Here is a 27,438-nt window from a genome sequence, read left to right as displayed (position 1 = left end):
TTCTACCAATGGAAATTCAACCAACCATGGCAGTGTACTTATCCCGTTTCATTGGGTTATATAATCTTAATTGATTAAAGAGCTAGTATGTGGATTTCAAGACACACACTGTAACAGAACAGAAGGAATGTGTATCTGGTTTCCTATCATCCAAATAACAATGTGGTGATGACATTTCTGAGAATGTTTAAAACTGTTATTTGTTTAACATCTTTTATTTCACATTCTCAATGGACAAAGCAACTTAGAACATTTATTAATATAGGTTTTTCCCCCCATAATTAGATAGTCTTACCTATTTTAAACAGGGTTTACAGTGGGTGGAATACTTCCAAATTTCTCTCTGTACCCTATTAGAGTTCAAGTCTCTGGACAGATCAACTTTATTCCTTTCAGAAGTGATGATAGACCCAAAAAAGGAACAAAGCTTCAAACAAAGCTCTACATCAAATGACGAAATGGTCCATGTGAATTTACTTCTGTTGCTAGGGTAAGCAACAAGTTAAAAGATCTGCATCTAAGGTAGCCATAAGGAAGTGTTATTTTTAAGGAGTTGTTTTTAAGTACCTTTATCTAAATGGCTGTGACCCATGAATGGAATCACAACGTACAACAATCAGCAACCAAGACATGTAAGGAATTGCACATAATTTCTTTCCTCTTTATACAGTTGAACCAAGATTACATGTTTCTCTATAACTACATGAACTTACAGATTCAGGCTCTAGAAAAGTTTCAATAATAATGAATAATTATACTAGAACATATATGCAATTTATTATATTAAAGCTAACTAGGTATTGACAACTAGTAACTGCTTATTGTGAAATGTCCTACATGAAAAACCTAGAAAGAGTACATTCGTTTATTTAAAATATATTTCAAAGGTATTTTTGTTCAAACTTGAAATGAGAAAAATAACATTCAAACATAACTGTACACTGAAGACACATACAGCATGTGCTTTGAATTCAAACAAGTTAATCATTAGGTATGATTAGTTACAGGCATAATATAAAAGGCTGTGTTTCTTAAATACCAGTTCTCCATGCTTTATGGCAATTATCATTTAAAACTATGGAAAATTCCAAAGCAGAAGGTTGCCATTCAAACAAGAAGAAGGAAAAAAAAACACTTGGCACCTCTTACAACCTTTTAAATATTCTAGAGTTGTTGTGTGCCTTCAAGTTATTTCTGACTTATGGTAAGGCTAAGGTGAACCTATCATGCGATTTTCTTGGTAAGATCTGCCCAAAGAAGGCTTGCTTTTGCTTTTCTCTGAGGGTGAGAGAGTGATGTAGGCCTTAGTTATTTTTATACCTTATAATATCTTTTGCATAATACCATAATTATGTATTATAGCAATCAATACAAATAAACAGTAGATGTCAACTAAGAAGTTAGAACAAGAGATCTTTTCCACAAGAACTGAGAAATTTAAGAGAAATTTCTGCCCAGAGTACAGATGCTTTGTGACCACAAAGGAAACACATTATGTGACCAACTAAAAACAAAAACAATGGAAACAAAACACTGAAGAACTTGTAAAAGAGAATTTGTAAAATAGATGAAAGGATGACAATAAAATGACTCATTAGAAAAGACAATAATGCTAGGAAAGGTGGAGAGATGTAGAAAGAGAGGAAGGCCACATGTTAGATGGATGGACTCTGTTAAGGACGTAAAGGGCCTGAGTCTGTAAGAAGAGCAGACAGAAAACAAAAAGAATAACCACAAATAATTTATATAACTCTAAAGTAGACTGTGGTCCAAAACACACAGCAGAAGTAATCCAGTTTGAGACAGCTTTAACTGCCCTGGCTCAATACTAGGAAATTCTGAGAACTGTAGTTTTGTGAGACATTTAGCCTTCTTTGTCAGAGAGCTCTGATACCACAACAAACTACAATTCCCAGGATTCCCTAGCACTGAGCTAGGGCAGTTAAAGTGGTCTAAAACCAGATTGTTTTTGCAGTGTGTTTTGGACCTGGGAAGACATTGAAATAGTTCTAGATTTTCCACATGTTGGTTCAGTCATTAATCAGAACAGAGTCTTCAGTTAAGAACAGAGAAAAGACTAAGACTTGGAAGAGCAGCTATGAAGGAACAACGCAAGATCCTGAAGTGTCAAGATATATCATTGCATATTAAAGTTAAGATTGTCCATACCATTGCATTTCTAATTTTTATGTATGCTTGTGAAAGCTGGACAGTAAAGAAAGCTAATAGGAAAAAAATCAACCGATTTGAAATGTAGTGCTAGAAAAGAGTTGTACAGATACCATGGGCTGCTAAAAATACAAATTAATGGGTATTAAAACAAATCAAGCCAAATTTCTCCCCAGAAGCCAAGATGACAGAATTGGGGGCATAGTTACCAAATTTTGTAGATGACACCAAATTAGGAGGAGTAGCTAATACCCCAGAGGATAAGATCAAAATTCAAAATGACCTGAATAGACTAGAAACCTGGGCCAAAGCTAACAAAATGAAACTGAACACGGAGAAATATAAGGTACTGCACTTAGGGCGGAAAAATGAAATGCACAAATATAGGATGGGGGACACCTGGCTGAACGAGACTATATGTGAAAGGGATTTAAGCGTCCAAGTAGACCACAAGTTGAGCATGAGTCAACAGTGCGATACGGCAGCTAAAAAGGCCAATCAATTTTAGGCCGCATCAATAAAAGTATAGTGTCTAGATCAAGAGAAGTAATAGTGCCACTCTATTCTGCTTTGGTCAGGCCCCACCTGGAATACTGTGTCCAGTTCTGGGCACCACAATTCAAAAAGGATGTTGAGAAATTGGAGCGTGTCCAAAGGAAGGCGACAAAAATGGTGAAAGGTCTTGAAACCATGCCCGGTGAAGAAAGACTTAGGGAGCTGGGGATGTTTAGCTTGGAGAAGAGAAGGTTAAGATGTGATATATCCCTGTTTAAATATTTGAAAGGATGTCATATTGAGGATGGAGCAAGCTTGTTTTCTGCTGCTCCAGAGAACATGACCTGGAACAATGGATGCAAGCTCCAGGAAAAGAGATTCCAGCTCAACATTAGGAGGAACCTCCTGACAGTAAGGGCTGTTCGACAGTGGAACACACTCCCTCCTTGAAGGTCTTTAAACAGAGGCTGGATGGCCATCTGTCGGGGATGCTTTGATTGAGAGTCCCTGCATGGCAGAATGGGATTGGACTGGATGGCCCTTGTGATCTCTTCCAACTCTAGGATTCTATGATTGAACTAAACAGACTGTCATACTTTGGACACATCATGAGAAGACACGACTCAATAAAAAAGACAACAATGCATCTACAAAGCTGCTGAACAAATACTGTAATATGTTATTTACACATTTCTCATGTTTATATCTTATCTTTCCTCTAACAAACTCTGGATAATGTATATACTTAGGTTTACCCTTTCTGTCCTCACAATTCCTCAGCCTAAAATGGACAATAGTTATGAGTCATCAATTCATAGTTTAAGGGGACTGGAAACAACGTCTCCCCATGTTTAGGCTAACTTTCTTTTGATTGGCTACTTTGTCCTGCAACTATAATCTCTTATATGAAAAAGGGAAGGATTGAAATAGGTCTTACTGCATACAGTTTATGGAGACATTTGCTAAATGTAACTAAACTAAATAGAAATAATGACTTGCAAATGTGAACACAAAATTTAACGAGCAGCCACTTACCTGATAGCTGATAATAAGTAAGCATGGATTACAGGCAGCTAGTCAAGAAAATTTAATTCTGCTTTTTCTATCAGATTGTGAATGTACAACAAATGTCTACATAAAATCGTACAGTCTAATCCAAAAGCTTTTGCACTCATATCTTTTATAGATTTATTTAACTCTCATACTATGATGAAACAATTTTTTCATTGTATGTGTTACAGTTCTGATCCCAATGCAAAGTCTAATGTATTGAGGGTTGTGATTAGAGCTAAGGCATAATGCACATTTCCTGTAATTACTTCATTTAAATGTCTTTAATCGAGTAAAAAAACCAATGAATTAAAAAGAAGTAACACAAATAACAAATAACAACTACTAAGTGTACAAAGATAACTACAAAGTACAAAAACTACAACTAACACAATACAAAAATTACAATTAACTAATCAGAATAAAAAAGATGATTGCTACAATCTTCTGCAGGTACAATTTATTACACATCCCATCCCTCTTTATCCTCCCTCTTAATTACCCTTCATCAAATACTTAACCCATATTAGTGAATAAAGCCAGCACTTATCAAAATCCCATCCTTATTTTTCAAAAAGCCAATGTCCAGTATTTCCAAAATCTTAATAAATATTCTTTAATCAAAATATACAGTTTATCTATCTCTGCTCATTCCCTAATTCTTTAATACTTCTATTATTTTACTCATGTTGCTTAATAAAACCAGCATTCAACAACACACACACCCTTTTTACCTAACCATCAAATACTATTACTAATTTCCTTATTCCTATTAATTAATAAAATATAATTCAAAAACATTTTACGCAATGATTTCCATTCATTATTCCCAGACTGCAACATCTGATAATAAGACTACACCTTATACATTCTCCAAGACCAGAATCTAACCCATTACACATCCCTTAGGTCTAAATTTTACTTGTGGGTTCTTTATTATTATTATTATTATTATTATTATTATTATTTAAAAGGAAGTAAATATTGAACATATAACATTCAAGAAAAAGAATCCTGAGAAAATACAACTCCCATAAACGCAAACACTCATACCCCTAGATATTCTAGCTCAGTGGTTCCCAACCTGTGGGTCGGGACCCCTTTGGGGGTTGAACGACTCTTTCATAGGGGTTGCCTAAGTCCATCAGAAAACACATATTTGCATAAAGCAATGAAAATAATTTTATGGCTGGGAGTCACCACAACATGAGGAACTATAACAAAGGATCGCGCCATTTGGAAGGTTGAGAACCACTGTTCTAGCTCCTTCAGCATCTATAGTTACTGTAGTTCACAGAGAACATATCTCCATTAATTCAAAGTCATTTCTCCAACCCACAAGTCCTTTCTTTTAAGAAATTCTTTCTAAACACTCATCTCAATATTAAGTCCCTTGCTACTTCCATGTTCTTGCTCTTTTCCCCTCATCTCTGAAAATGCAAGAACATCCCCAACATTTTTCATCTCACAGTCCACTGATACAGGATGGACATCTCTCTTTTCAGCATCTCTCTTCTGTTCTTCCTGAATAGGTTCTACCAAGTATTCCAGCTCCAAACCTCAGTTTCTTCCCCTTGAATCCCACAGGGGGAAAAATGGCAATCAGATGGGAGTGATCTGGTTCTCAGGGACAACTTTTGGCATCTATCACTTATGGGGGAGACATCCCTGCTGCGAAATGTTCCTAGGGAGGAAACATAGGATCAACCATATCACTCCCATATTAACTTTGCTTCCTATGGGCAGATCGCCAGCAGAAGCTATCACCACAGATGTGTGGGGCAGGCAGTGGATGGAAGGAACAACATGCTCAGCTATCAAAAGTCAACCCTTCTTTTAAATGGACCCTAAGATTACTCAGACCCTGCCTCTTTATCTTTTGTTTTATTGGAATTTAGGCAAACACAAAGAGGGCTCCACGGGCTAGACTAGCCTCCACAACGAGGAGGTCATTCTCCATCATCACCCCGGCCCTCTGGAATACGCTGCCCATAGAGCTCCGCTCGGCCACCTCCCTGGCCCAGTTTAGGAGGGAGCTAAAAACCTTCCTATTTCGATCTGCATTCCCCGAATTAAGCTCCAGCTAGTCTTCCCCCCTTCGACAGCAATGGCAGCTGGCGGATGGGGTTTTAAGTTTGATTTTAATGGCTGTATTTTAATATGTACTATGGTATATTTGTATTTGTATTATTAATATGCTGTTCACCACCCTGATCATTGGAAGGGCGGTATACAAATAAAATTTTTATTTATTTATTTTTAAACTATCTTAACTGAAGGAGTGAGAAAAGAAGTGAATTCCCCTGATTGTATAAACAAAATTGAGTATGGTGGAGTGGAGGATGAATGAAATGTGTTTAAAATAAAATAAAAAGTTAGAACATTTATTTTAAAGACATTAAATTTGGACTATGTTTTGACTTTTTTCTAAATCGGAAGAGGAACCTAAAGTTAACTAACATTAAGTAAATAAATTAAACGAAACTTACTCCATGAGAAAGCTGTCATAAGAAAGTAGATAATTTGTAGACTAAACTGACTGGTTATTTATGAATTCAGTGAAACTGGACAACCTCTGTTCCCATTTAGTGATCACTCAAAAATGGCAGATGAGAGGGGGAAAGTGAGTGAAAGGAATGGAGGAGGCAAGTTTGCTGGAGGAAAATCCAATTATTTTTGTAACTTGGCAGGAGATCTATATCAAGATGAGAATGCTGAAAAGAGAGATTAATTAAATAATATTTCCTTTAACTTCTGATCCAACAAGCATTCCTCAGCCCCTTGGGCAAAATTTTGGTTTCCCCTGAACAGGGCAACCTGTTGACAACGAAAGCATGTCTCTTCTGGTTTGTGACACTGTAGTTTGCTTTAAAAAATGTCATAGGGCTTTTTCTTCTCTCTCTCCCCACCCCAGTGATGTAACTCTGATGGACTAATAAGTCACATCTAAGTGTATGAGGGTTAAAGCATCCATTATAAACAACCAAATGTTACAGGAAACATTTTAAGGAATTGTCTACCTTTTCTAATGCAAATTAGTTCATGTACTCCACAGGTTCTTTCTCCACCTGGTCATAAAAAAGAAAATTAAGAAGTGTTTAAAATGATATAGAATATACTTATAAACTGTATTTAACTCTCCTTGTGGCAAACTTTAGATCTAAATATAATTTTAATTCCAATTAAAATAATTCCTTTGAAATCACTGGGCATTACATTAGCACTGATTACCAGTGCAATTCACTTTTATGGATTTATTCTGGTTGATTTAACCCTTAGTAATTATCTGATGTTAGTTTATACTTATTTCATGTATAGAGTCTTCAACGCTATTTCATGTTAGATTCAAAATATATAAACGACACTTTATATTAGAAGAACTTAGAATCAAACATATTCTTTACTCAAATTTCAGCCAAGTATCTTTTCAAAAGTTCTGGATTATGACAGATATAACTATCAATACCAAGTTAAACAGCAGCATTATATAATTTGTTTCATTTAACTTTATTTTACTTAAATTGTTTATTTAAAATATTAATACAATGTTTCCTACTTTTAAAATCCTGAAGAAAATACGCAATTTAATTAGTCCATATCCTGACAACACAATGCACTTATCTCCAATCTTCTAAACAACCAAACTGCACAACAACCAACAAATACACAATGAATTTAACAGGTAAATTTAAACCAACAGACTCAAATATGGATAAGAAGGGCAAACTGAGCTATACATCATGGCTTATCAACAACCTTTTCCCCCCTTCCCCCAAACCACAGTGGTCTAAAAGGCATATTTGCGGAGAAATGGTCCTACATTGTTTTGGACTTTGCACATCAACAATAATACCTTGAACTTGGGTAGCAAGACATACAGTTCTTTTAGACAACCACATAATGGCAGCATTGTGACAGGGAAAATCTGCTTCCAATTCAAGGGAAATGGAATACACTATCTTGTTTACAAGATGTTTATAACTTCCATGAGACTTCTGGGAGCACTTACCACTTTGTAAAGAAACCATACAGAGTCAATGTGGTACAGTGGTTTATATTTTGAATTAGGACTCTGGAGACTAGGGTTTGAATTCCTGCTCAGCCACAGAAACCCATTAGGTGACCTTGGACCAGTTACATTCTCTCATTCCCAGCAGAAGGCAATGGCAACCCATCCACCCCAAGCAAATCTTGCCAGGAAAAACCTATGATGGGTTTGCTTTGGGTCACTCGAAGTCAGAAATGACATGAAGGCACACCACAAAGAAGCCATGCATGCTCCATGCATCCTGTTTCAGAACTTTTTTGCCATCACTATTGCACAGCTGAATTTCAGTTGGGAAGGGCACTAGCTCCATCAACAAAAATAGTCATGGAACCTATGACTGAAGAATAAACCATTCTTTGAGTTCTAACAACAATGCAGTAATCCATGGCTTGGCATGAGAACTGAGCTGAGATTATAGTATAGCTAACTCTAGTCTCACTACATTAGATTAAATTATTTCCTATATTCTCTGCAAGTTATTTTTTTATATTATAACCAACACCAAAGTATACTGATTTAAACAGTGGTGCATTGTTTTTGTGATTTGACACTCAAAAAAGTGTATTAATTTAATGTAAATGAATAAGCAAATTAAACCATGACAAAACAAGAAAGTTTTAGTAGTGTAGCAGACAAAAGCTTCCTCTGTGTTTTTGTGTTACCCAAATACTTCATGCTTTTCCCTTGGTATTTGCTGGGGTTTCGTTCCAGGGTCCCTCATGGATACCAAAATCCATGGATGCTCAAGTCCCATTAAATGCACTGGTGTAGTAAAATGGTGTCCCTTATATAAAATAGTAAAATCAGGGTTTGGTTTTTGGAATATATATATATATATATTCAAGCCGTGGGTGCTTGAATCCATGGATAAAAAATCCATGGATACAGAGGGCTGACTTTATTCCACTATTTTCATGAATCTCCCTCATTTTTTAGAAATAAGGAACCAAAATCAATGCTTACAAGACAAACTGACGATAATGAAGATGGCAATGGCTATTAAGTTCATCAAGACATCAGCTGAAAATATCATCAGAGACTATCACACTCTGTTGACATCTTGTATTATTATACATTTCCTAAAAAAATATAACTAGTCTCTGTCAGAGACAAAATATTAAGTTACACAAAGCATTACTCTTTCTCATTGAGCACATTGCTTCAATTAGCTGTTTATTAATTTAAATAGTTTATGGATAAATGATTTCCCCTAGCAGCATTCATCACACTTTTATTGGTTTTGTTTTATTTTTTAACAAACAAACAACAACTCTGCTTTATACAGAAGCCCTGTAGTGCCACTTGTGATGCTAAAAAACGGGGACAAAGCTTGCTACTGATGGTGTAAGTGTAATTTATTTAGTCCGTGGCACCTCAGGACCTTATTCCAGTTATAATCCCATGCAGTTAAAAGGTAAAGGTTTCCCCTTTGACAAGGTTGTCGTGTCCAACTGTAAATCCCACTGAAGTTCAAGGAAAGGTGCCCAGGGCAGACTGTAACACACTTAAGTCTAAAGAAAGAATGAAGTGAATTATTCTGCTTTAAAAGCACTGAATACATGAATGCCAAAGAAAGGAGGAAAGAAGCAATGTCTGCTTCGCTATGTGAATTCTCCACTGCTATTCACCTGTTAAAAACTCTCTCGGAAGTATTCCCAGGATTGCTGCACAATGTGGTATGCTTTTAGTGAGAAAGAATAATGCACTTGTGCTTTTTCAGATTCTAATTGAAACAGGGCAGAAGCAGCAACAGAGCTTAGAAACACTCCACACAAACAAGCTGTATCCAAGACTGGGAAAGCAGGAGGTGAGGTAGGCTAAAAAGAAAAAAGCAGGGGGAGGTCAGAAGGTGTGGAAAGCTGTTTGTTTCCAACCACAAAATATAAACACAAATACACACCAAATCCAACTGTGTGTAGAGACTGAGAAGTAGGGAGCTATGGAACTAGATTTATTTGCTTTGGCCATTTAAAGGGAGAAATAAGAGTTTGCAACAAGAGGGTTCTTGCTGCAAACAAATGAGGATGATGATTTTAAAAATAATAAAATTGCCTGCTCCAGTGTTTCATGCTCCTTAAGCCAAATATTTACAACATTATATATATATATATATATATGGCTAATACATATACATATACATATACATATATATATATATATATATATATAATGTACCGTAATATACATATGTGTGTGTGTATACAGTGTATATATACATACTCTGCATATATGTAATTATATACACTTAATGTCAGCCTGGTGTAGTGGTTTGGGTGTTGGACAATGACTCTGGAGTCCATGGTTCGAATCCCAGCTCAGCCACAGAAGTCCACCAGGTGACCCTGGGCAAGTCACACTCTCTCAGCCTCAGAGGATGGCAATGACAAAACACCTCTGAAGAAATTTGCCAAGAAGACCCATGATAGGTTCACCTAAGTTGGAAACGACTTGTGAAGGCACACAATACACACACATATATACACACCACACTAAGCCTCCCTATTCTTGTTTTACCTGTGAATTGTGGCAATTACCACTGTCCTGGTGCCACAGGCACTTTTAGCCACACATACACACACAGGTGTGCAGCTAAAGGTGCCTGTGGCTGCCACAACTCAAAAGTAAGAAAGGGGGGGCTTGGTGTGGCAACCACCATCCCTGAGGCAATAATAATGCACAATAATAATAATTCCATGGAGTCACCACCTAAAAGGAATAGGCGGAAAAGGAATAAAACAACTGGTCCTGACCCATAAAAACACCGCACAGTACTGCAGTCTAGTGGTTTGAGCGTCAGACTATGACTCTGGGGACCAGGGTTCGAATCCCCTCAGGGCTACAGAAACCCACTGAGTGACCCTGGCCCAGTCACACTATCTCAGCCTCAGAGGATGACTCTGTGATAGGGTCACCATAAGTTGGAAACAACTTGAAGGCAGACAACAAAAGTAACAAATTCTTCCCTGCCTTTATATCAGTGTGTTGGAGAGGGTTGTCTCTTTCAGCTTGGGTTGAGTGACCTTTGTGCCCCCAAAGATGCTTCTATCCTCCCTTTGGGAGGAGCCTAGGACCAGCCCTCATTTCCCTGCCTTGAGATATATATATATAGGAATGAAAGGAGGCAGGGGAATTTATCTATGTGTGTGTGTTTGTGTGTGTATATATATATGTGTGTGTGTGTGTGTGCATGTTTGTGTGTATATCTATATCTATATATATGTCTATATATATACACACACATATATATATGCATTTAAATACATATATAAATGTTTTACAGATATGTATATCTGTGTCAAGTACATATCTATGTCTATTTAAATATATATACATATATCTGTGTGTGTGTTTAAATATATATATATCTATGTATATATATCTGTGTTTGTGTATATATATATATGTATATATACAGTATATATACAGTGTATATATATATATATATATGTGTGAGTATTCAAATATATATGTGTGTGTGTATTTAAATATATACACCTATTTAAATGTGTTTTTAAATATACATATATACATATATCTGTGTGTGTATTATATATATACACATAGATCCATTCTGTCAGTTGGTTCCAACCGCCGCTTCCCCTCAGGGCCCCCCCCCTCTGCCGCGCGCATTGGTTCGCCCCTCCCCCTGGCTCCCGGCGCCCGCTGCTGCTGCTGCTGCTGCTGCTGCTGCTCAGGTGAAGGAAGGGAGAAGGAGAGAAGAAAGAGGGGATAGGGATGCCGGGGGGGGGGGGGAGTTTATTAAATGAGGAGAGGAGCCCGTTATTGGCCTACTTACCATCAATCGCCATGATCTTCCAGGTGGGCCGTACCAAGTGGGGGACGCACGTAGGAGGCACACACACAGGCAGAGCTGGGAAGGAAGGAAGAAAGAAAGTGACGGAGGAAAAGGGGAGGGGGAGAGGGCAGGAGGAGGAGGAGGAGGGGGTAAAAAAAAGAGCGTGGAAGGAAAGAGCTGCGCCTGACTCCTCCCCCTCCTCCTCCCTCCTCCCCCTCCCCTCCCCTCCGCGCGCCCAGATTCGAAAGCGAGGGGCTGGCTGCCCTTGGCTGCTCTTTTTCGTGCGGGAGGGCGCACGGCAGAAACCATCATCATCATCATCATCCACTTGGGCACTGCTTTAACTCTTGTCTGGCTCAAGGCTATGGAATTCTGGGAGTTGGAGTTCCTTGTGGGCAAACCGCTTTAAAGATATATTAAAAATGTATCTAACTTAAATAAATATATTTATTTTATTATACTATATTATGCTTAAATATATTTAATCGTGTTTATATTTATGCTAATATATTTATATTAATTATAGTTATAGTTAATTATATTAAGTGTTATATTAATTGTATATATATATATATTATTTAATTACATTTAATTATATTATGTTTAAATATATTTAATTATATTTATATATTTATATTAATTACAGTTATATTTAATTATATTAACTGATATATTAATTATATTATATAATTATAATATATACTGTATAATATTATTATATTATACTAATTATATTTTATATTATATTAATTATATTATATGTAATTATGTTTAATTATTTGATTATATCTAATTTAAACATATCTATAACGATATAAAGATATATTTAAAGAGATAGCCCTGTTAGTCTGTAGACGTGGGTCTTCGAAAGCTCAAGTGCTGCCAACTTCTTTCTTTCAGTGACTGTCTCAAAGGGGCTGCAAGAGCTCTCACTAAACTATATGTACATAGAGAGCCTCTTGCAGCACCTTTGAGACAGTCACTGAAAGAAAGAAGTTGGCAGCATGATCTTTCGTAGACTTCAGTCTACTCCCTCAGATGCATTAGAAAATGCATCAGATAATGCATCTGAGGAAGTGGACTGAAGTTTATGAAAGATCATGCTGCCAATTTCTTTCAGTTAGTCTCAAAGGCGCTACAAGATACTGTATATATACTGTATTTTGGTGGGTTTTTCAGGCTATGTGGCCATGTTCTAGAAGAGTTTATTCTGACGTTTTGCCAACATCTGTGGCTGGCATCTTCAGAGAATGCTGACATGGGAAGATGCCACCCACAGATGCTAGCAAAACATCAGGAATAAACTCGTCCAGGACACAGCCACATAGATTGTAAACCCCACAAACAACTATGGATTCTGGCTGTGAAAGCCTTCAACTTCACACTGTTAGCATGAGCTTACATGAATGAACACATGCATCTGAGGAAAGAGTCTACGAAAGCTCATGCTAACAGCTTTCTTTCAGTTAGTCTCAAAGGTGCTACAAGATCTCTCAACATACTAAGTCTACAGACTAACATGGCTATATCTTTGAATGCTATCGCCAAACTATAGTTACAAGAATTCCATAGCATTGTGCCAGGGCAGTTGAAGTGGTGTCAAACTGGATTATTTCTGCCATACAGATGCAGTCTCCAATGCCCTCAATGCTGAGGGACTATGGCAGGGAAAAGGCACATTTGTGATGTTGTGTTGTTCGGCTTAATTGTATTGTATCTTTTTTATTTTAAAAATTATATTGGAGGAAGGGGGGAGAAATGTAGCATCAGTTTTTTAAGATTTTGTTGTTGTTGTTGTTGTTGTTGTTGTTGTTGTGTGCCTTCAAGACTTTTCCGATTTATGGCATCCCTAAGGCGACCCTGTCATAGGGTTTTCAGATTTGTTCTACAGTATTAGAAAAGTTTAGGTTAGTGCCAGCTGCCAGAGTAGCGGGTACGTAAGTTATAATTTCTCTGAGCTGTAAGTCAAATGAGACAGTGAAAGTGTAATCACAGTGCCCATTTTCTGTGCCACACAATTAATTCATATTAGCATTCTGCTTAGTCAGGAAAGTGTTCCAGTATTAGAATTAAAGGGGTGGCTTCAGGTCAAGAAAAGGGTAAATTGGCACAGATATTCAGAGGAGGCAGGTACGCAATGTGCCAGTGCTACAGCTGGCTGGAGCTTATGCTGCCTATCGCCACTTCATCTGTACTGAAAAATCATTTTTATCATATACCTCTTTAATTTGCATCCTTCCTTTTTTTTTGTATATGCACACTTTTCTCTGATATTCAATATTGAAGTTTTGTGCCATCTCCCTTTTCTGGAATTTTTTTATTTACTGGACCAATTTACATGAATATGTTCATGTACATATTTTTAACACATTTATAGCCCATCTATCATAAAACCAAGAAGGTTTATATAATGAATATATAAAAAATTAAAAAGAGTAGATAATAAAATAATGGAACCTCACTAAATTAAGCCAACTTTTTTTGCTCCTCTAAATTAAAAGTATCCTTATAATACATTGGCAAGCTGCTATAAGAAGGGAATTTCACAGAACTAGGGACAACATGATCAACGATTTATTTCTTCTCAAAAAATGACAAAGTGATGCTTAAATGTGTTGTTGTTGTTGTTGTTGTTGTTATTTCAGTTTCACAGTCTACCAGATGTTACTGACTCGAATTTTGGATTCTGCCCAAGAATCTAGAAAACAATGATGTATCGTTGGATAATTGGCATATTCCAACTAATTTACTTTTTGCAGTTGTACTAATATCGTCTCTATAGTGATGTCGTTCTATAGTGATGACAGATGCTTTGTCAGTTTGTTTGGGATTGCTCCCAGAGCACCAACTGGTTGTTTTCTTTTCCCAAAATGCTGAATCTGTATTTATAGGTCTCAATGCTTCATTAGATTTTCCTTCTCTTTGTCCTAGATTCTGCTATCCCCAGAGATTGCCACATCTATAATCTAAATTTTCTTTTTCTCAACCACAGTTATGTCTGGTATATTATTTTCTAATTGTTTATCAGTTTGAATCCTAAAGTCTCATAGGTTTTTACTTAATAATTTTAAACATTTTTCATATTTCTGTTCCAACCAGTTATTTGCTGACAATAACTATACTTTTTGCATAGATTACATTACACCACGGCAAATACTTTATCATGGTGTTTATTATATTCAGTCTGTCCAGTCTTGTTTTGTCAGCTAATAAGGTGATCATCAGTTTCATCTTTTTCTTTATACAGGCTACATTTACTGTCCTTAGCTGTTGTTCTTTTTTCTGATTTTGCTTTAATGCTATTTGTCTGAAGTGCCTGTTCTTGAGCCACGACAATCAGTCCTTCATTTTCTTTTTTCAAAGTCCTGTTCTATAACCATTTCCAGATGTTCCCCTTCTCAGCTTTTCTTTCCATGCCCTAAATAAACTGACTGTGTAGGGTTTGTTTTGCCAAGCTTTTGGGCAATTGGTTATAATTTTCTTTCTATGGACATCTTTTGTTTCTTCGTTGTTCAATAATTTTGTCTACAGACATCTGTCAGGATTTTTCTTTAATTTGTTTCCTACAATTGTTCAAATATCTTTTCCCTTCTTCAAATGTTTGTTTCATTTGTAATAATCCTCAACCATACAGTATTACATTTATGGATGCGAGGGCTGGACAATGAAGAAAGTGGATAAAAAGAAAATCAACTCATTTGATATGGGGTGCTGAGAGTATTGTGGGCAGTCAAAAAGATCAACAAATGGGTCCTTGGACAGATCAAGCCTGAAATCTCCCTGGATGCCAAGATGATCCGACTAAAGCTGTCATACTTTGGCCACATCATGAGAATGCATTGGAAAAGATAATAATGCTAGGAAAGATGGAGGGAAGGCCGAAAGAGATGAAGGCTGCACACTAGATGGATAGACTGTATTAGCAAGGTCACAGGTATGAAGTTACAAGACCTAAGCAGAGCAGTAAAGGACAGGGAGTCTTGGAGTTGTCTCATCTACAGGGTTGCCATGAGTCAGAGTCGAGTCGTTGACAACAACATAAGGTGCAAATATTTTAAGAGGAATATGTAAAGATGTTGCTATGAAAAAATAGTAGGTGCAGCAGAAGTAGTGCATTAATCAGAATAAATGAGAATGAAGGTTCTCAGCTAAAAGTCAAGTATTCACTACTAGGAAATACCAGAAAGCAAAGGCTTTGAATGCCACTTAGATATTGTTTTCTGTATACTTTGAGGCTGCTTACTCATCGCCGATTTTATGTCAAATGCCTTGTAGCCTCATTTTTTTCCATATCTCTGATTAGATTTATTAATCATGTAGAAGCCTCCCTTTTGCTGTTCTCTTCCATTTTGTTGTTTCTCCTTCCTCCGTGCTTAATCTCTTACTAAGATATATTAGAATAAAGGCCTAGTGAAACATGACTCCACGCATTTGAAGTGTGGTAGAAGTGATTATAACACATATCCTCTACATTACAAGGTATTTGTTTTCAGGGGAAAATATGCATTCAAGACCTTTGCTTTGACATCTTAAATGTTATGTCTGTCTTCACCTGTACTTTACATTCACTTCTCATCTAGACTGACATAAAAGAGTAATAAAAGTGGAAGGACACCTCTGATAAGCCTAATTGGGAATTAGTTTGATGTGTGTTCTGTAGTTTGCACATTGCAGAATAATAACATATAAACTGATAGTTATAAGAAACTTTAAAATAGCACCATTTTTAACAGTACTGGCAATAAGATTCAGAAGTGTCCAAGATAAAAGGTTTTTTCGTAGATATTGTCTGGAAGCTTTGCTGTCAGAGTCATTATTAGTCTGATGAAGGAAGGGAAAATGAAGATAAATATAACTCAACCTTAATGATGAGTCTAATAGGTTTTGGAACTTAGTTTACATATTTCCTACATATTTTTGGCATCAATGGCATGAGCACACCCCAGTTCCAATAAAGTCAGTATCCATCTTAATCATTTTATACAGAATGCTTCCTGTTTGATAGATTTAAATAGTTATTGACTTAGTACAGGAGTCAATTATGGGTTAAGTATTTTAAGGGTTTGTAGAGCTTACACTGATTTGGTTACTGTTGTCTGGTCTGGTTATTACTGATGTCTGATGGTCATCTTCAGCCCTCATGGCTGTAAATATGAGCTAAGGAGGTCAAAATCAATAAAGTGTAATGCTAAACATAAGACCATACAGTTGGCCCTTGGTATCCGCTTGGGTTTGGTTTGGTTCCCGTCTTGTCCCCACCCACCCCCCACCCCCCGTGGATAACAAAATCCGTATATGGTCAAGTCCTATTAAATACAATGGCATAGTAAAATGGTGTTCCTTATATAAAATGGCAAAATCAAGGTTTGCTTTTTGGAATTATGTATATTCTTTTAATATTTTCAAGCCATGGATTGTTGAATACATGGATACAGAAGACCAACTATGCAATTGTTAAGTAAGCCAAGCAACTGTGGAGCATCTGTTGGATCAGAAGTCTGATAATGCCTGGTACCAGAGTTACCTGGTACCAGAGATAAATTTAAGATTCAAACAGTAGAATTCTGCAAGACCTGGGACAGTTCCTAGGAGAAATGCCCCAAGCAAGTCAGATACTGGAAAATCATCTGAGCTCATCTGACAACCTGAACAGTAAAGTCAGGTGAGTATACAAACCTTGATCCTTGAGACGATAAGGTGGATGAGGATGAGAAAACTAGTGAGAATTTAAAGGGGGCATAACCCTGACTTAAAGCTCTGTGCATTGCATCTCTTCATGGCTTCTAGATGTATTTGGTGAAGTGAAAGCCATTGTGCCCTGATTATAGAGTGAGGTTACATATCCCTAATTTTCTGATTTAAAATCAGAGTCAGAAATCATGGCATCTTCTGGGTGGCCTGTAGCATGTTTACCTCCAGATTTGGCCCTGAAATGGCATGGGATCCCTAAGTCATTCAGCTGTTCTCGCCCACATCTGTAGAGGACACAGCTTCAGAATCACTGTTCAAGGTGACCATAAACATGCCACAGTAACTGCATTACTCCGGTGTGCTGAAAATAGCTTTGGATTTTGACACAGACAGGGATAGTATTCATTCTTTGTACAGAAACAAAAATAAAACTATTTCACATCCTAAACTCAAAAACATGATAAACTAAAACAATATTTTGATATCTATTCTATGCATTGCTGTCTGGTTTAAATGTCCTATCTTTAAAAATTAATTGACTTTGAAGGTGCCCAGCCTATTTTATCAGCTCAAATGCAGCACTTCAGGGCTGATGCACAATGATAGAGAAATCGGCTACACAGGAATTCAGAGACCTAGATATCTTAAACACATTTGGTTATTTTCCCCATTATTAGATACAGTGCATTATAAGGCTGAGTATTGAAACAAAAAGGTGTTGGTGGAGATAATGTTATAGAAGATTTTTAAAAATGGAAGCAGTTAACAAAAGAGGAAAGAAGGTTCCATGGGCAGGGGATCTGTGGCATTTTTCAGAACCAAGGTATTTTTTGTAACCTAGAATGATATGAGTATTGGCCTTATTTTGGAGAAAAATTATAAAGCAGTCCAGAAACAGATCCTTATATTGGATCTGACCATTTGTCCATCAATCTCAACACTGTCCGCTCTGACTGGCATCAGGCAAATGTCCGTCACATCAATTGCTGCTTGATCCCTTTCACTAATCGAGTGTAATACTGGGAAATCAATGCCATTGTGGATGAAGGTTATTACAGACAGGCAACACTAGTGAAGTGACAATGTAGTCCTGAGAATGGAGAGGGCAGCAAATTCTGGCCTGATCCATTAGGCAATGAACCATATACCACTGAGAGACTGTACCCCCTGCTTTTTAAAGAGTATGGATTTAAAGTGGATACTGTGGACTGCTAAAATAAGAAATTGGTCCTAGAACAAATTAAGCCAGAACTCTTCCCTAGAAGCCAAGACGATTAAACAGACTGTTGTACTTTGGACACATCCTGGGAAGACATGACTCGCTAGAAAAGACATTAATGCTTGCTAAGGTAGAAGGCAATAGGAAGAGAGGAGGACCACATTACAGATGGATATACTAGACCAAGGAAGCCACAGCTCTGAATCTGTAAGACCCAAGCAGAGCTGTTGATGGTAAGGTAACTTGGAGATCTCACCATAGGTTGAGGTTGACTTGACAACTTCAACAAAGCTGCTGAACAGTTAAAATGCTATTTATTTTTTACTATTATATCCCATCCTTCCTCTAATGAGCTCTGGATAATGTATATTGAGGTTTACCTGGAGGAACATGAGCAGGGATGTTGATGATATGGTCACTTGGAGGTCTCTCATTCATACGGTCACCATAATTTGACTGCAGTTAGCAACAACAAATTTGTTTAATATTGAAGAATTGTTAAAATATTCCCCCAAATTGTAGTTTTAAAAACATGTCCTAATGCCATTCAGGAAGTCTCTGAATGGGAAAATGCACAGGTTCAGGTTTCCTCAGAGGATCGCTTGCCAGCAAAGGAGGGATTTTTGTGGAAAAGGCACAGAGAAGGGAGAAAGCCATCATCTAACTGCCCTCCCATTATCCATCATGTATTATTCAGAGGTTCCCTCCTTTCTTGTGACACTGAATTAGCTTTCTTATTTCATGTTTTGATACATGCTTCTCTAAAATATGTGTCTGTTGAAGAAACATTAGAGTCTCAGTTATTTCCTTAGCCCAGACATATGTGACAGGGGCTCTGGTTTTCAATAAACCCAACTCTACTTTCAGAGCACCATAAAACATTCCTTATTCAGTTAGCACTAACTTAATTATAACTCGGATCCAGCTCCAAATAGTGTTCTGACTCTGTAAATAAAGGCACTTTATTGGGTAGGCTATTTCACAGAAGAAATCTTCTGTCAAAGACTTATAGCCATCAAGTGAGTCTGAAAGTCTTGGGGCAACTTGCTTTTAAGAAGTGATTATTGATCCTTCCAAAAGTTCACTGAGGGAAGCCATCCATCTCATGTTACGTGGACAGAAAATAGGCATTAAAGTTGTGGCAGAATTGAATTAATAACTAGATATTGATTTCTTCAAACAAGTATTTTTCCCAACCTTTTTGAAAGACCTGCTGTTTGAGACCTTGACCTTTAAAAAGAAAATAAAACACCTTTAAAAAGAAAATTAAAAATCTTTAAAACTAATTTCAGTTGCAAAAATTATGGGAAGAGACCCTTTTCCTGCTCAAGCTGCCTAGAAACATCTCTGCTCATTTTCACTCCTTTGCCTCTATTTTGTTCTGCGTTGTTTTCAGGAAAACAACAAGGGTAAGATTAGTTGGATTCACGATTAGGTATCGATTCTTTCCAGTGAGTAATTACCATTTTTTCCATCTTTAAAAGTGCTGGTTTTCAGGAGTTTGCCCCTTTTTAAAAGAGACTCTTTACACTCAAGACTTCTTTGCACTAAAGAAAACATCCTCCATTTTATAACGGAAAGAAAAAGTCATAATGCACCAGAAGCCAGGACACTTCCCAACTTCAAGTTATTTTTGCATACAGTTCTCAAAAATTCATTTTTTACATTTTGTACTAATAGCTTCTTCTAATTGGTGAGCACATTGTGAAATATGTGGGTGAAAGTATATTATATTAGCTCTCTAGGGGCGTGCTTCTGGTCCATAAAAGCAGAGGCTTCTCATTGAGTTCCCCTTTCCATCCCACTTCCATCCTTTATTTACCCATGGGGGAAAATATTAGAAGTCACAGATGGGGGTACTGTGGGTGAGTTTCCCAGTAAGCATACAAAGCGGAAGCAGATATATTGGATGTTTTTAGATGATTTTTTTAAAAAATAACAAAAACATGCCAACTGGCTTTTCATCTTGAACAGCAGTGGCCAAAACAACAATCAAGTAATTATTACACCTGCAACATTTTTGGTAAGAAAGCTTTACGCATTGCAGGCTGCCAAGAAACAGCTCCATTTGTTTCCATTCTTCTGCCTCCTCTTTTATTCAGAGTGGTTTTTATGGGTGAAATTTGTAATTCATTTAAAACCACTGAGTTTCCATGATCACAGCAAATATGGCTTGGATAATCGCAGTCTTTTAATTATTAGAAGCTATAATTGAAAAGCATGACAGAGTCTATACTGGGTTCCTGATTTTTTTTCTGGATGACAGGCCCATTTGAAACATTGACAAAGCATGGGGGCGGGGAGATCTCATAAACTAAACATACATTTCTTAGAAGGCTTGTTGGTAAAACTAAATAAAAAGTAACTTGCTCAACAATCTACATACAAGGCAGAAATTGGATTTGATTTCTGGCGGGGGGGGGGGGGTGTCTCAAAAAGCTGTCTTTCTGTCTTGCTAATCGAATTTAAAGTCTGTTTCCTAGGCTGAATTTCCAAGTATCCACATGGCCAGAACAAGAAGGAGTCTACCTGCATGAATACCCTTCCATACTGAGGACAACCACTACAACATCTTAACCAAATACAGGGTCACAATGTCAGTTTTTATCTTTATTTGTTTTTTCTCCTGTATGATTTTTCATACCTTTGCCTGATGTAGACACCAGTGGTCTGGAGGAATCACTCAGGGCTTACATGAAGTTTAAAGCCTTCACATTTATTAATTTTATTATTACAAGTAATAAATATATTTTACATAAAATAACTTTGAAGGAGAGCCCAACCCCCTTTTTAATTTGGAAAAAAAAACCTTTAGAAAGCAAAACATGCAGACCATTTGTATGTTTGAAAGCTACGTTGTTATTTGAACCATTATTAAGAGTTGGGTGTAACTGGAATAAAGTATGACCTGTGTGCCCCCAACGGTAGGCATATCAATTGTCCCCCTCCCTTTCTGTCCTCAGTTACAGTAAACAGCATCCTTAGTCAGATGTTTTTTCCCTTAGAAAGCTTGTCACCAGGGACTTCAGGGCTGCTCTTGAGATGAATCAGACTCATCTCTTTAAATATTTCAGCCACTCAAGAGATCAAAGAAGACACCAACACAGTGGGAAGAAGTGAAAGATCTGTCTCAAGGACTTATTTGAATTTTTACATTTAGTTTAACATATAAGTTATTGTATGGTTAAATGCAGCCTGTGGATTGTTGAAGTAGTTGTGATTTTTAAATATAGTTTAAGTGAAAGACGCTAAGAAAATAATTCATTGTTGGGAATTGTTTTTTGTTGTTTGTGTTTGTATGGAGGGGAAATATTAATACAGCCAAGGATGAGAGGTCCACTGTCTCATTTGAATGAACCCTGCCTAACTATTACTGAATGGTGGGTTATTATTATTAGTAGTAGTAGTATTAGTAGTATTATTAACCTTTTATTTATAAAGCGCTGTAAATTTACACAGCGCTGTACATACAATCTTTTTAATACATGCTCATCCTCATAAATCTTAGATTCATTCTCCACAACTACATACATTCATGATAAAAATATATTTTAGGGATTATCACATCCCCAAGGTTACCATTTATATGCAGTGTGATGTTATGGTTAAAGTACAGGATTGGCATGTGGCAGACCCACAATTTTGTCATTCAGCCATGAGACCTGACCTGAGAACTGTGTATGCCACTTTGAACTCATTGGAAGAATCCAGTAGAATAAATCTAACTAATAAAAGAAATAATAAAATATTTCTCAAAGTTGCTCATCCCCACCCAAAACCTCTTTCAAAAGCCCTCAGCAAGTGCCACATACATGGGCTGCTGCCTTTTTCTTTTCTTTCTTTTTTACAGTTATTGCAGCTATTCCATATTTTTCATTTCGGCTATAAATTCCTCTCAGAGATCACCATCTCTATATCTATCTACTTGTTTCTTTGTTGCCTGTAGATGTTTATAGTACATGTAGTCTTTTTGTTGATCACCACACTCTTAACAGTTCTTTTAACCTGATCAATAAGAGGCATACCACTATAATGCTTTTGCTATTGTTCCTACTAGGACTCACTGTTGCCCAGGGTATCCTAATGGATCCATAAATGATCTTCACAGTTATTTTTCCCTTTCAGTTCCCTCCCTTTTACTGTACTTTGAAAAAGAAATTTAGGTACATTTCTCTATGCAGTGTATCCATAGCTGTTTTCAGATTCTCATTGGGATCCAAGAACCCAACAAAGTTCAGAACTGCTGCACTAGGATTTGCATCCCAATCAGCCTGGCTTTCAACCACACAAAATATATGGGGAGCTGTTCTAGGTCTTGCACAACTGTTGAAGCTAATCCCACTGGGAGATTTCCCCCCAGCATTGCTTCTTTTTGGACTAATGCAACAAGTAAACTTAGGAGTCAAGACAATGGCATTCTGTTCACTCTTTTGCTCCAAATGACATGATGAATCCATGTGTATGCACCTGTCAGTTTTATCCCCAGCCTTTTCCTCTCTCCTTGCTCCTGACAACATATGTACAAACATCTTCACATTGAGCCAGTGAAGGAGTGGGAGGGAACCAGGCATCTAGGTTGTAATGCCGCCTCAGAGATTAAAATCCATTTTTCTTCTCCTTTAAGCACCACTCGCCTTGAGGTTTTTCCTCCTCACTTGGTTTCTCAAGACTTTCAGCTGGTGCCCTAAGACCTGGCAACTACTTTTCTTCTCCAATAGTCATTCAAGAGAAGAAAGGCATGTATGATTAATAGAAAGTAATTTGGCTAAGAAACCTAGGTAAAAGGTAGACATGATCTCACCTCCAAAAAATGACACCAAAATACCCATTTCAGAGAGAGAGAAACCCACAAAGGCTATACATATGAAAACCTCCATGTTAGGGTTGTCGTGAATCAGAAACGACTTGAAGGCACACTACAATAACAACAATTACACTACATATGTGTACATAGACATAGAGAGAGAGTGAGAAATTTAAACAAATGGATGCACACACAAGCAGATAACCACACCAAGCAACACATACATGCTACAAAACCTATAGATAATACATGCACATGCAGTCACACAAGCACACCAAATATAAAAAAAATCTCAGACAATACATATTCTGCTCTAACTGATCAACCAATAAATACATACATTTCAAACCCAGAGAACAGTTAAAACACCAAAGCCCCTTCTATTCTCATAAGACACACCTACAAATACTAAATACCATATTTTCCAGGATGGCTGGGAATCCTTCAAAACAAAATACTGGATTGCAACTACTAGAATTGCCAGTTCACTGGCCCTAGCCCTGACTCTCAGTTCCTAGCCCCACTTCTGAGGGAAAGAAGGAAAAATCTCAGGGTGAGAACACTATCTTAAAATGTGTGTATTTGTATTTTCACACTTCAAGGAGTCAGATTTCATCTGCAGGATAAGCTCTTGCATTCAAAGATAAGACTTCCTTCACAAACGCAATTATGTCTTGAAATGTCTACAGCTTAGCTTACTATGCCATGCCTGCCTTTCCTGTGATGCACTGAGTCAAATGCAGCCCACCAACCAGCCTAATAGTAAGAACATAACAGACCAAATTTGCTCCCTGGCGGACTAACAAAAAAGAAGGGAATTTCCACACACCTAGCAGGGTAGAATACACAGCCAGAAATAAGAAGCTCTTGGGCTTGAAATCACAAGTGGTGTAGTTCTTAATTAAGCTGAATAATTATGTGGTGCGGCAACTGCACTGAAAAATGTCCCTTTCCCCCTTTTAGTTCTCACCACCAGTGAGTTCACTGGAATGTGGATTTAGTAATGTACAAGTCAAACAAAATCTTTCTCTTCCACTGCTTCTGTGTCCCCTCAGCATTAAAACCCTTCTGCCAAAGACATCTGTTTATAAAGCAACTTTTGCTCCTTTATTTAGAGAAATCTGGTTCCTCTACAGCTAATTTAGTCACTCAGTGAGTAGGAAGCCAGAGTATCTTCTTTACACATGCTTGGCTGAATAGCCAGCGCACTCAATCCATTTATAGTAGGTGAAGGTGAGAGTGTATAGTGGGTGGACTGTATGTTAAGAAGAGAAAGAATGAGCAGAAATGCATAAGATTAGGAGTTATTAGGCAATGGGCCAGAAACTAAAACAGCAGTGCTATTGAGACGTTCCAGCTCTCTGGCTTGTTTGCCATGTGCAAAGATTATTCCCCCATGGGAGCATTTCAACATTGATTAAACCAGCCAATATTCAAAACCAAAATGGTAAAATCCATATGGGATGCGAAAGTATTTTACAACTTCCTGAATCTCCTAGCTAGCATAACCAGTGGTTGTGCTGACTATGGCATTCTGGAAGTTATAGTTCAGAACAGTAACTTTTCCACGATCTGGTCTGATAGATTTTTTCCAGGCAGGTTCCCCATATGGTCTGGAAGTCCAGAGGGACTCAGAAGCCTGGAAAGACTACCTTAGGCCACCATTCCTATTAGTGCGAAGTACAAATGAGGAGAAACTATAGTTCATGCCTGGGGATATTTATAGAAATTTCAATGCACACGGATCTTGTAATGTAATCAGAAGCAATGTTGGAGCTATCTCAAGCAGCACTCTGAACTGCAGGGTTTCCTGGCTTAGCCCTAGCCTAAGGCCCTTCTTTAGAATATACTCAGTATAGAATGTGTGCTCATGCACTTAAATGAAGACTGAGGCTGCAGAAATAATACAGTTTGACACCGCTTTAACTGCCATGGCTCAGTGCTATGGAATCCTGGGATTTGTAGTTTGTTGTGGCACCAGAGCTGTTTGACAGAGAAGGTTGAACATCTCACCAAACCACAAATCTCAGAATTCCACATAGCAGTTTCAAATGGCATTATTTCTGCAGTCACAGACAGAGATTTGCCTTCTTCTATTTGACATTGTCAATGGAGATTATCAGATAGTGGGATAATGACAGAAGCACAGGAGCAAAGCATGATGCTAACATCCTTATTGCGCGATTGCGTGAAGATTTTCAGATGACATTGTGATTATCCCTAAGAGGAACTGTCTTATCATTTACCTCCATTTCTTAATAACAGGATAACCCGTTAGTACTGAAGTGACAGGACAATTCCTCTTCATTGACAGGATAATCACGGGATAAGTGCCATGTGTCTGATAATCTTTGTGCAATCACGCAACAAGGATAGCAGCATGACACTTCACTCCCATCCATCTCCTGTAATTCCCCCCCCCATCTAATAATTTCCTTTCACATTTGGGAAAGAAAAGTCTGATGGGCTGTACCTTAAGGGTACTTTCCTAGCCAGATCAGGGCCATGGGGCTGTGGGAGCAAGTGCTGATGCTTCTTCTGATAGAATTTGCAGGTACCTGAATAGCATAATTGTCTATTTCACTCTTACAATCAGTTTTGATGTAACTTTAGGCAATGTATTGTGTGCATTAGACCACAAATGAATAGCACTTGTTTTATGTTCCCTTCAGTCCTAAACATACAACAACATGAGCATGGGAAAAAGGAAGAAGCTTCTAATGTTTACTTCCACAAATCTTTCTCCAAGAATTTTTCCTTGTGAAATGTGTGTGCCTGTTGATCTTTGGTGACTCCATGAATTTCATAGTGTTTTCTTAAGCAAGGAATATGCGGAGGCGGTTTTGCCAGTTCCTTCCTCTGAAATATATAGCCTACAGCACCTGTATCACTTCAAAAAATAAACATACAATAAATAAAAAGTAAACAAGCTATGGAATTGAATATATATATATATATATATATATATATATATATATATATACACACACATGCACACACACACACACGCACACATATATACATATATATAATTTTCTTTCCTTTACCTTTCAATCAATAATGTATTGTATCTATGGCACTATAGGTGAAATGTAAAATCTTGGATTTTATAAAGAAAAAGATGTTTCTGTATATAATTTGTTGTGGTATATACACTGCCGCACACAATGTAATTGTAATCAAGCTGTTATTTAAACCTAAAAAAAACCCATACAAATCTTCAGACCTTTTTTTTTTTTGGGGGGGGGGGGGTTGAATATGAATTACCTCTAAGATTTTCAAGAAACAACTGCAGCTAAAGCCCAACAGATTTACTGCTAATTTTTTACATGCTTCCAATGCCAGTAGCAGAAGCAAATTATCACTAATTAAAAACTGCCCGCATTCAAAGATATGGAGCAGGAATATACTGCTGCCTTGGATGCCTTGGAAGAAAGTCAAGATATAAATGCAATAAATAGATAGAGGGAGAGACAGATAGATAAAGCATCTAGCCATCTTATCTATAAAGTATGAACTTGCATGAATTTGCAATAAAAAAAATCTAGAAAAAGAAAGCTTTAAAGCAGGGGTGAGCAACTGCATGGGGAGTGGGCCCATTTTACCTCCCAGCACCCATCTAGCAGTCTGAACAAGTGAGTTTCACTGACCCTAAATTGACACAATGTCACTTTTGTCCTGTGTTTAGACAGTTTCCCTCTCTTTTTCTGTTTCGTGGGAAGTTTTAGGGACTTCCCAGGGCTAGCATAAATAAAGTACTGTATAAATAAATACTTTATTTTTAGGCAGTTTTGACTTGTTTGGGGACAAAAAAATTAACCAAAAATCCAAAAGAAGGGAGCCTATGTTATAACAGTGTACCAGGCAGCCCATAACGATGCTTGGATCCTTTCCCCCCCAATTCTGAGAATTCTCATCAAAAAGGCCTCACTATTCTTGCACACAGACATTTGGGCTTTTTTTTTTTTTCCCCAGTGCAGCCCTGTCTTGATCAGCATAGTTGGAATTCGTTGAAGCTGGTAGTGTAGGCAGAACATCTCAAGTGTGAATGTGAGTGGGAAAGTATGCTGGATGACTAGAGAGAAGGTTTTCTATACAAAGAACTGTAAAAAAAATCAGACCAAAGATCTATCTAATGTAACATCCCGTTTCCCTCTAACTGCCTC

General features: G+C 37.3%; 1 protein-coding gene and 1 pseudogene across 11 annotated transcripts in view; both read right to left on the bottom strand.

Annotated features, from left to right (window-relative positions):
* Positions 1 to 11,693, bottom strand: part of SYT14 (synaptotagmin 14) — a 106,506-nt gene extending 94,813 nt beyond the window's left edge. For 7 of the 11 annotated variants that reach the window (XR_016281685.1, XM_089529243.1, XM_089529242.1 and 4 more), the window contains exons 1-2: positions 11,559 to 11,693; positions 6,735 to 6,782 (exon numbers count right to left, since the gene is read on the bottom strand). Coding sequence is in view for 4 of the 11 variants with exons in the window: in XM_089529233.1 (XP_089385359.1) it covers positions 6,735 to 6,782; positions 11,559 to 11,571 (61 nt within the window). In the remaining 7 variants the exon portion in view is untranslated. Of the gene's footprint in view, positions 1 to 6,734; positions 6,783 to 9,390; positions 9,580 to 11,291; positions 11,380 to 11,558 lie in introns of those variants that run through there. The other 4 variants (XM_089529236.1, XM_089529238.1, XM_089529234.1 and 1 more) reach the window with 4 other exon arrangements.
* Positions 11,694 to 14,350: 2,657 nt separating this feature from the next.
* On the bottom strand, positions 14,351 to 15,008 carry LOC149310577 (uncharacterized; annotated as a pseudogene).
* Positions 15,009 to 27,438: the final 12,430 nt, after the last annotated feature.

The sequence above is a fragment of the Sceloporus occidentalis genome, unplaced genomic scaffold (genome assembly GCF_023333645.1).
Source record: "Sceloporus occidentalis isolate IW3139 unplaced genomic scaffold, rSceOcc1.0.p SCAF_6, whole genome shotgun sequence".
Taxonomy (NCBI): Eukaryota; Metazoa; Chordata; class Lepidosauria; order Squamata; family Phrynosomatidae; genus Sceloporus; species Sceloporus occidentalis.
Note: the sequence above shows the minus strand (reverse complement) of the source record. Positions and strands in the feature narration are given on the sequence as shown.